The sequence below is a fragment of the Nicotiana tabacum genome, chromosome 6 (assembly GCF_000715075.1).
Source record: "Nicotiana tabacum cultivar K326 chromosome 6, ASM71507v2, whole genome shotgun sequence".
NCBI classification, from domain to species: domain Eukaryota; kingdom Viridiplantae; phylum Streptophyta; class Magnoliopsida; order Solanales; family Solanaceae; genus Nicotiana; species Nicotiana tabacum.
This window is the reverse complement of record NC_134085.1, coordinates 139,795,180-139,806,398: the sequence shown is the minus strand read 5'-3', so window position 1 is coordinate 139,806,398 and position 11,219 is coordinate 139,795,180. Positions and strand designations below refer to the sequence as shown.

Genomic DNA, 11,219 nt, shown 5'->3' with positions numbered 1-11,219 from the left:
CTGCTGTGTGATGGTGGCCTCGCCAATGGGCAGGTGGAATGTGTGCGTCTCCCGTCGCTACCGCTCTATCAGGGTTGTGATCAAAGACCAATCGAGCTACAACCGCCCTATCTCAATCATCCTGTAGAAACCCGTGTCCCACAGGCGCGCGACTACATGGTCATGGAGAACTTTGTCATACAGAAAGTCCCATATGTCGTCCACTCTCCTGGCGCGAAAAGTATGGGTCAGTAACTCACCCTCCCATAGTGGGCGAACCTATGATCGCCCTGTAACGAGAGTAGCGCATCGCTGTAGGATCCAGGATGAATATGCGACATCAATGTCTTCTACTGTAAATTAAACAACATCAATTACATGTTAGTTTTATAATTTTAAACATTTGTTTGTAAATTAAATAATTAAGTTTTATAATTATATAATATTTAATTATGATGTATTCACATAAGGGTTCTAGGCTAGATATTTGAGGCTCAGTAGCACCAAGATATCCTAAATTCTTCCATGTGTTAGTTTTATTATAATTTTATATGTTAGTTTGTAAATTAAATAATTAATATTTATAATTAAATATTCACACATGGGTTCCATGCTAGATATTTGAGGCCCAGTAGCACCAAGATATCCTAAATTCTTCCATGTTTTAGTTTTATTATAATTTTATATGGTGGTTTGTTACCTAGTAATTAATTTTTTTAATTAAATATTCACATATGGGTTCCAGGCTCGATATTTGGAGTCCAATAGCACCAATTTATTCTATGTGTTAGTTTTATTATTTTACATGTTAGTTTGTAAATTAAATATTTATTTTTTATAATTAAATGTTCACATATGGGTTCCAGGCTTCCATATTTGGAGCCCAGTATCACTATGTGTTAGTTTTATTATTTTACATGTTAGTTTGTAAATAAAATATTTAATTTTTATAATTAAATATTCACAAATGGGTTTCAAGCTCCATATTTGGAACCCAGTAGCATCAATTTATCCTCAATTCTTCTATGTGTTAGTTTTATAATTTTATATGTGTTTGTTTGTAAATTAAATAATTAATTTTTACAATTATATAATATTTAATTATTAAAGATTCATATATGGCTTCTCGTCTCGATATTTGCGGCCCAGTAGCACCAAATATATGTTGACTATAATTGGACAAAGTTTGTGTTTGATCTATCAGTTATTTGATGTATTTTTAGTATAAAAGATACTTAAACTACAGGGAAACTACGTTAAAAGGCACTACATTTTACTACGCTAAAAGACACTACATTATACTACCCTAAAAGACACTATATTTTACTACGCTAAAAAACATTACATTTTACTACCCTAAAAGACACTATATTACTAGTCTTTAAGCAAAAAAATAATTTAAACCACATAAGACACAACAAATACATTGTAATCACAAAAATACATATAAAACAGTAATATTTATTTATTAACATTTTTATTAACAAATAATAACATTTCACAATTATATTAGATTTTTTTACAACATTAATATCTTAGTCTGGATAAAAATAATATACCAATTTAATCGCAAAAAAAATAAATACAAAACAACATACAACACATTCAAAACAACAAATATGCATTATTTATTCGAGTTTGGACATAAGCTAAATCGGAATACCTCGATTTATGTTTTTCGGAAAGTTGAAGATTTGAAAGCTTGACTCCGAAACAAGCAACCCACAACAATAGAAGGCTTGGCTAGGATGTGAGACCAACAATATCTACTTTTTAGGGGACGAGTGAGGTCCACACGAGCTTTTTTTATTGTTAATGGGGGACCTTTTTTTAAAAAAACGGAAAAAAAAGACTGGGCAGACCGTGGGGAAAGGGAAGGGATTCTGATATTTATATATATAAAACGCGGTTCATTACCATGCTTTATATAAAACACTGTAATGGACCGTGTTTTATATAATTGTCTTTTCAGTTTTATATAAATTGCGGTTTGTTACCGTATTCCATGTAAAATGCGATACTTAGTACCTTAAAATAACCACGTTTTACATAGATATGTAATTTTGTTTTTTGTTTACACTTAAAAATACAAAAGAAGAGCATTTTGGTTCCGCACTCGTATTTAGCTCACATCCAAATTTCACAAAATGTCCTCCCCCTACATCCATCCACTGGTCCATGGCCTGCGCTAGTAGCGAACCTCATCGCTTCATCTAATCCCCTTCCTTCAATGTCCCTTCTCTCCATTTTGTCGAATTCTTCATCGTATTAAGGGGAACAAACATAGAGTCTTCGGCTGCCAACAACATGCGTTCGGATTCCGGGTCGGGTTTTCCCTCAACGGTGAAAATATCTGGCCTCAACTCCACCGGAAAGAGTGGGCCAGCGTTCGTTGGTCAGGTTTTCAGTATGTGTGACCTTTCCGGGACCGGTCTTATGGCTGTTTCTACCCACTTTGACATACCCTTTCTCTCCAAAAGGTATAATCTTTATATTCTCTTTCCCTATTTTCAATTGAGCTCCCCCACTACTTAGCATGTCAGATTGTGTTTTAGCTATTAGAATCGATATGGATACAGACAAATTGTTGTTTTTTACTTCTGTTGACTCATTTGCTGCTATTGCACTCTTTTGGCACAAGTAGCAACTGAGAAAATTTTGGTATTAGGTGGCGTGGTTAAATCGTGGGAGTACTAAATACTTGATGAATCATGGTACATGTTTAACTTTGGACAGCTTTAGTGTTGTACTCCAGGATGGCCAAATAGGAAGTAGCTAAATACTGTTTTTAAAGTAAAATTGTGTACTGCAAACAGCATAAGTGTGATATCATGAATGCTAGCAATCAGAAAGGACACGGGAAAGAAAATGAAGAAGATCAGAAGATGTTCTTGTTACTAAAAGCTCTGAAACATGAATAAAGCTTTAGAAGCTGTAGTATGAGCGTATATCCGTTGTGTCAATAATCAGCTTATTCAGAAGAAGTCACTTGGTTGAGTTTTGAATTCGTCAGAGGTCTGTAAGATTGCATAAATAAGTCTAGATTTTTTAAAGACCTTTTATTATTGAGGAAATGACTGAATAATAGGGGCATTGCTAGTCAGTAAAGCAGCTAAGACTTCTAAACGATTAGGAAAACTAGTGGAGTTATACTTTTAACTTAGCACGAAGTCTACTTTGCTTTCCCGATTAAACTTTGAATTACTCATAGCATAATCGAGTGTAGAGGCTTGAAAATAGAATCTCTCATATCACGTAAAGGCAACAAAACTATTGCATTTCATAGAGGTCGCCAAGATTACGGGTAAGAACCGATAAGGCTGAAAAGCCATTGTTGCTTGTCTGTGCCTCTCCTCTGACAGTCTGACTAGCTTTTCTCCGAATAAGTTCCTCGTACCAGTTTATCGTTGGTCATCAAGAGAGGAAGAATGTTTACCCTCTCAATTTAAAACATGTTTAGTGGAAAAAATATCAATGAAATACACACCAGTGAAATATTTTAGGAAAACTTTCACCAGGAAGTACAAAGTTACATGTTAAATAGTTTTATTTTGTGTGCAAATTCATGTTAAACAGCCTTATAAAAAAAGTTAAATAGCTGTCTCTTTCACTTTTGCAAGCATCTTGCATAAAACTAGGAGTCTAATGATTGATAGAGTCTTTAGTATTATGGACAGATGCTTCGTGGATAATCCTGTATGGCAATTCCCCTTTGATATGCAGCTGTGCGTTAGAAAGCATTATTGTTTTTCTCTCCAATATGCTGTTTCCATGAAAGATAAATATAAATGATGAAGCAAGATGTGTCTTATCTTTGTTTTTGATCTTTCATTTTTGGGTTGAGATAAACTACTTTTGCTCATTTTGGTCCTAAGACCTGAGTGTGCATCTGGAAAACATATCTTATTTGGTATGTCTGAAGTTTTAGTGGAATTGGTTGTCATTGGCAAACAAATGCCTTAGCTGGTCAGTATATTGATAACATTTACTTACACGAAGTGTTCTGATCTTTTGAATTACTATCTTATCTTCATTGTATCTTTTCATACTAGTGAATAGTTCCAAAAGTTTGTATTTTGAATATTTTGTGTCATTCATAAGATTAATTTTGTGATATCCAGGACACCTGAATGGCTAAAGAAAATGTTTGCAGCAGTTACTAAGAGCGAAAGGAATGGTCCTGTATTTCGATTCTTCATGGATCTCGGTGATGCAGGTCTTATTTGAACCACTTAGATTTTCTGTTTATCATGTGATGTCTCCACTCTCCCAGGAAATGGATAGAGACCCATTAATATGTTTTAAAGTACTAAGAGATTTATTACTATTATAGTCATTGGCTCTTTGAATTTTAGGACCTCAGCTTGCATCCTCCCTCTCACTTCTTTTCTTTTGTTTTTGTTGGTTAGACTGTTGAGAAATATGACAATCCACTAATGATTCATGTTCACATGGAAAATATCATTTTAAACCTTGGTTCTTGTGGAACTCTTTCTTTTGTTTATCTCAAACAAAAACAAAGACAAAATAAGAAAATTATCTGAATGAGTTCATGTAAGTGGAGTGCTTTTGTTTGTTTCTCCCTCAAACTGAATAACTCCTTGATGGGGAAGTTCCTCATATCTTGTTTGATAGTTGTTTTATAAATCTCTCACATGCTGGATTTTTTGTTTTTCCAGTTTCTTATGTAAAAAAGCTGAATATTCCTAGTGGAGTGGTGGGCGCATGCCGTCTTGATTTAGCATATGAGCATTTTAAGGTACTTTCTTGGTGGAAATTATGAATATTATGCATTTTCTCTTGTTTTGAAGTTGAACTAGATAACTTTACAGAGTTTTACTGCCTGTTTTTATTGAAAGGTGCACAGACTAGCTAAGTGGATAGTTGGTGCTTACTTGACTACCCTATTCTAATAGGATATTTTTTCAACTTTTTATGTTTCTGATCATATCTCAATCAGTATCTAAAGATGAGATAATTATACAGCATAGTCTAGCAGATGCCCTCTCTACTCCATCGAGGTAGGGGTAAGGTCTGCGCATACACTACCCTCCCTAGATCCCTCACCTGTGGGATTTTACTGGATTGTTGTTGTTGTAGTCTAGCAAATGTCAAACCACAAAGAAAGCAAATATTTATCATCAAAACTGCATTTAAATGAAAATAAAGATAAAAAACAAAGAGAAAGAAGTTTTGGTTTTGTAGGGGGTGGGGGATTATATGTAGGAATTAAGGAAGATAGACTCTTTATGACGAGTTCATATTTAGGAAAGATAGGTTGAGCCAACAACGAGAACTTGTAGAGGAATCAAACTGATCTTGAACATGGAGCTGGAGAGAAGCATCACAATTTGTTTGGGAAATCTGAGATTAGGATCACATTGGATCTAGTCCTGCTTTATGGCCTAGCTTGAGAATGATGTAGATTGAGTTAACCTACTTTGCATATAGGGTTTGATTTCCCACCTTGTAATCCCCTCCCGGTTTCCCCTTCCCCTACCCTCCTCTATATAGTATTTTTTTAAAAAAATTACTTTGCATTTAATCAAACTAATTGAATTTCGGATTTACTCATCTCTTGATGCATTCTCTTGTGCTGTGCATTTTTTTTTTCCGAACTTGCATGACTACATATTTTATAGAGCTTATAGTATTGAACACAGTTTAGTGATAAATGTGTAGGTATTTATAGATATTCTTATATTCTTTTTGATAAAATAATTAATTTTATTTAGTTGAATGGGCAAAGAGAAACCCGCATATGAGAAGTATGCTAAAAGTAGAAAAACCTACACAATGATATGTTTTTCTACAAACGACACTCAAATTTTTATACATAAAGGAACTTCATGGGTGCACCAAAAAGAAACAAGAATAAGAGGCTACTCCTCAATTGTACCAAATTCAACTCTACCGCATGATGCCCGTCAAAAGCTCTCAAGTTCTTTCTCTCCAAACGACCCACAGAAGTTATATATAAGTTTTATATATATTTTTTGGTTTAACTTAAATATGTTTTTTTCCCTCTATCATTGAATTATAACTTAAACTATTAAAAAGGGAACAATTTATTTTTATATTATAGGTCTGCAAGACGTCCCTCATGTGTGAATCTTTCTCTGGCCAAGCACGAAGAAATATTTTATTGATATGTGATAATAAAAAATCAGATGCTGGATTTCTGCCTGCTCTAGTACCAGCTATGCGAATACTCATCTAAAAGCTTAAGTGGTTAATGATGAGGCATTTGAATTTATTTCTTATAGGTCAAAACATTTATGCTAAGCTATAAGATATCAACGATGTCCAATTCCAAAATGATACCCAACTATGTATGAAGGAACAATATTTTTAGGAACAAAATATACATATAGGATTAGGAAACAGGACCAACCCCATCTCCTACAGTGTCCAGATTAGTAAGGTTCTAATCAGGGCACTGTAGTTTGTGGGTTGTGTAGCAACTAGAAAGAGAGATGTGAACTTGCAAGTTCTGATTGTTTAAGACAGTTTTGAGGAAAATGATACCTGTTAGAGTTTAAGGATTCCCTTCCACCTGAAAACTATTGATAGTACATTTGCCGTGTTCTGGGATTCTGTTGCCCCTTCTTATTGGAAACTTCATGATGTTTTCATCTTCCAGGAATTTTTTTAACACCATATTAATTTTCTGTCAGGAAAAACCACACTTGTTCCAATTTGTTCCGAATGAGAAACAGGTTTGATCCTGTTTTGAGATCTTGATTTAATTCTGGAAAGCAGCTGTTAAAGTTATTTATTTATCATCTTAAAATCTCTACAAATATTTGGTGCACATTCAGGTCAAGGAAGCCAACAAGCTGCTTAAGGCTATGCCACAGTCTGATGGAAGGAAAAAGGTGGACGGTGTTCCTGTTTTCAGTGCTCAAAACTTAGATATTGCTATAGCAACTACAGATGGTATAAAATGGTATATTTATCTGCTTTATGCATGGTTGTTTGTTTTCTGATCAGTGAAGTGGCTCAAAAATCCCCATCTTTGCTTTGTGAAAACTTCAATATAACACTCTTTTTGGCCCAATTGAATATTTAATTTGATGTGTGGTTATTAAAATACATGGAGTGTATGGGTAGGTTTCAGCTTCTTCGGTATAATCTTACTAATAGTTCGTATAGGAGCTATAGCCGTTTCATTCCTATTCGTTGTTATGATATTCTGTATTGGACTGATCTTTTTGAATGTGTGAATTATCAATATTCTCTTATGGAAGATGTGGAGTCATATGACGACCTTTTGACTTTTGAAGAAAAATGAACAGATTAAAGGTGGATTCTACATGTTACTCTTTATTGTGCAAAACTTTTTCTAAAGCTTTCCTTTAGGGATGATGGAGTTTATTTTGGGAGAACCTAAGAATGAGAGGTAATTTATTAATATGTGATAGATGAAATTGTCATTGAATGGAAACCTAAATATTGGCCAGCTTTATGGTGATACACAATCTCTGCATGGTGTTCACTTTTTAGAATTAATTCTCATTTTCAGGAGTCTTACTTCTGCAGCATCACAAGTTGCTTTGATTGAATGTTCCTCATGAAAGAAACCATTTAATATGATTATATTCAGCAAACATTTGCATCACCTCTCTTGTTTCCTAAAGGAAAGGAGAAAAAGAGAAGGATTCTAATTTATTAGGGGAGCTATTTATAACTAAGAACTCAATCTCTTCGTCCGTAATTTGTACATTATAAAATTCCTGTATACGTCTTTAAATGTGCTCATTTTTTAGGTGCTTTTCTTGGCCCTTCTGTAAAGAAGGCCAGATATGAAAGACAAAAGTCCGCGTAATGTCAAACAGGGATCTGAATGTGTAGCCTTCTGACTTCTGTGATCCAGCAGTAATGAATGCTGAGAATCAGAGGATCATGATTTATAGCCCAGATTAACATTGAGCAAATAACTTAATCGTGACTATATCCTCATAAGAATATAGGAAATATCTGATCTCTTATCAAAGGAATTGACCAATGCGGAAGCTTGTAGAGTTACAAGACATTCAATTTAATATTAAGTATAATGATAATGATGTTCCATAAACTAACTCGATGTAGATAAGGTTTGCTGTAACCACATTTTATCTAGTCGTTAGTAAACAATAACGGGCAGAATATCAAGTCAACACACTTTCAAGAATGAGGTGATTGACTGATGTGTAAAAACCCTCGGATAAACCATCTTCTTTTCTTATCAATAAATAAACCATCTGCTTCATCACTTATTTCTGTAGGTTGTCAGACTAACTGAAATGTGGATGAAACAGTTGTAATATAAGCAGTCTTGAAGTAAATGGCAAAGCTTGTGAATGGAATTTAGACTATTCAGTCCTCCCCTTTTTTTTTATAAATATATTTTAACTTCTATGGCGGACTCTCCAGTTCACCTTTTGTCCGTACCGCCTTATCAACTGACTATTCTGAAAATCTATTTGTGGCTGCTTCAGTCTTTACTTCTGTCTTTTCTCCCTGTTATCTTATATGTATTTGTTCGTCTTCTTATCAGGTATACTCCTTACTTCTTTGACAAAAACATGTTAGATAACATTCTTGAAGAATCTGTTGACCAACATTTCCATTCGCTGATTCAAACACGACACGTCCAACGCCGAAGGGATGTTTTTGATGATAATTTGGCTTCCGAAGTAATTGAAGAGATGGGAGATAGTATGTGGGAGCCTCCTGAGGTACTAAACTGGTCAGGCTCGAAAGTATGTGTTCGGGGCAAAAGAGATAGTGATGAATAAAACTTAAGAAATGAGGATCGTGATATATTTTCTAAGGTGGTTTTCCTTTGGGTTGGGGGTGGAGAGAGATGGACAATAGAATGAGTTGAATTTCGTTTACATGGATATGAGGGTAGGGAAAGCTGTCAACCACCATTGTGGTCATTTTATGAGTGGCTATAGCCCATGATCAAAGTACACCAGCAATTTTGGTTCCTTCTCTTTTCCTGCTTTTTATTCTTTTATTGGTTTTAGCAATTCGTTTGTTTAGTTGTGCTGTGGATAATGCAAAATATCACTAACCCATTGGTAAATGATTGACAGGTTCAGGATGTGCTCGATGAAGTGGGTCAACCAGCGATACCTTTGAGTGTAATATCAAAAGCTGCTGAAATTCATCTTCTACATGCTGTCGATAAAGTTCTTCTAGGGAATAGGTGGTTACGAAAAGCAACAGGAATTCAACCTAAGTTTCCTTACATGGTTGACTCATTTGAAAAGAGGTAAGTTATCCATTTTCAAGAGTTTCTTTGGAGGGAGAAGTGTTCTTTTCACATGGTTCATAGCTTAAAATCTTTCAACACTGATGATATTCATCTATTTTATGTCACATTGTCAGCGGCTAGATCTTGGTATCTCAGAATTCTCCAAGCTGTAAGCAAAGATTTGGATGGTAAAAACATTTGATGCAATATCTCAATCGCAACATTTTCTCTGATATTGCAGGAGCGCAGCTTCTTTCCAGAGAGCATGCAGGATTTCCAGTTTTGTTAATAATTCTCAGTTGGAGGCTAATGATAACCAACTACAGTGCATCAGCAGTTCAGCAGTCGAGGAAGCAGATGATGTCTCTAATAAAAAACAACTAGGGCTGGATCTGCGGCTCCCTTTTGGGGGTTGGTTGAGTCCTGCATGGAGTAAAGGACAGAAGCAGCAGATAATACAAGATAAAAGGTCCCATTCAGTTTATTGGTTTTATGAAAATAACATGCCATCTTAAGATTAATAGTCCTTGTGGAAAAGAAACTGAAATTTTAATTGTTAATACTGACAGGGAATACAGAGAACTACATCCATCACCTTTGCTTCCAAAGATTACTATGGTTGGTGTCTCAATGGGTGAGGCTGGGAAGGTGAACAAAGCCACTTTGAAGAAGACAATGGAAGATTTGACGAAAGAACTGGAATGTACAGATCAGAAAAATTTGTCTGGGAATAATGTTGATGAAATAACATTTGAGGAGAGGGATCCTCTATTCGTAGCTAATGTTGGTGATTATCTTTCTAGTGCAGCAAAGGGAGGTTCAGCTCGATGGGTTCGAGGAGGAGCCCTTTAAGCAATCTCAGGCCAAGTTTTTGTTCCTCCTCAATTAGCTGCTTACATGTAATACAGGAAAACGTAACTTAGTTTGCCACTGCTTGGCTTTACAACTAGTAGCTAGTGACGTGTTAGTTGTCTCAGGTTTTAGCTGAAGGAAATGGCCTTTTTTTGCATCAATTGGTTACAATAGGTCAATAGTGGTTTAAAGGGAGGACGAAAATTATGTATGTACTCGAGATTTTGATCCCAGCATCAGTTGTAGTATATAGATTGTTGTACCAATGTATACTTTTTATTTTTCAGCAGTTAAACTGCTGAGTGTCTTAGTGTACTTCAATACTCAAAGATGTAAAGGATAGTGATACTTTGATCTGCCATACACTCTAAAACTGCGAGACATTAATCATAGTACTATGCTAGAAATGCATATCTCTGTATGCATGATGCACATGTGCCTTTTAGCTTATATTGGCACTTCTACCACGTGTGCCTTTTTCTATTATTAACTTAGTTAGGATAAGTTGAAATCAAAATGCTGGTTTTGTTAGAATATACTCTGGTTTCGTCCTTTCATTTTCCCCTGTAAAGGTTGATTGAGATTGTTTGTGGAAGTGTTCTTATCTTGTTGATGCGAGTTGCTTTTAGCTTTCTTTGCATTCATCTCTAGTGATGCCTTTAGGAGTAGGATGTAGACTGCAACAAATCCTTAAACATTTCTATTTATCACTATGTTCTCCTTTTCTCTTAGTCAAATCATGGCTTTTTTTTTTATTTGCACCGGGTATTCGAGTCTCTTCGAGCCCCGACTATTCCCGGGGTGCACAGGCCCTCGGTGTAGCATGTTACTCCAACGTAGCTTTGACTCATTTCCAAGCTACTCATTTCCAACAGCAAAATGGATTTTGCAGTTGTCTTCTTCATTACTAAACATTTGAAGAAGTTGGGAGAGGTGACAGAGTTCTAACCCCGTAAAGTGATTTATTAGGGCAACATGCATGAATATTTACACTTCATGTCACAGAAAATCCATGATAGTCAATGAAAGCACAAAAAAGGGGGAAAAAGTGCTGTCTAGCTTTGACTTATAGTCTTAAACCAACCCCAAAAAGTAGCACCAAAGAATAATTAGAGAGCAACCCGGTACACTAGGCATCCCACGT

The 11,219-nt window shown here is 35.3% G+C and overlaps 1 protein-coding gene across 1 annotated transcript; it reads left to right on the top strand.

The window, feature by feature from the left end:
• Nucleotides 1–2,084: 2,084 nt before the first annotated feature.
• Nucleotides 2,085–10,462, top strand: LOC107780335 (uncharacterized). The gene is made up of 9 exons (XM_016600859.2): nucleotides 2,085–2,459; nucleotides 4,101–4,195; nucleotides 4,659–4,738; nucleotides 6,657–6,698; nucleotides 6,801–6,928; nucleotides 8,519–8,699; nucleotides 9,063–9,241; nucleotides 9,465–9,692; nucleotides 9,793–10,462. The coding sequence occupies exons 1-9, from the start codon at nucleotides 2,287–2,289 to the stop codon at nucleotides 10,073–10,075; spliced, it is 1,389 nt and encodes a 462-aa protein (XP_016456345.2). The 5' UTR covers nucleotides 2,085–2,286; the 3' UTR covers nucleotides 10,076–10,462.
• The last annotated feature ends 757 nt before the right edge of the window (nucleotides 10,463–11,219 follow it).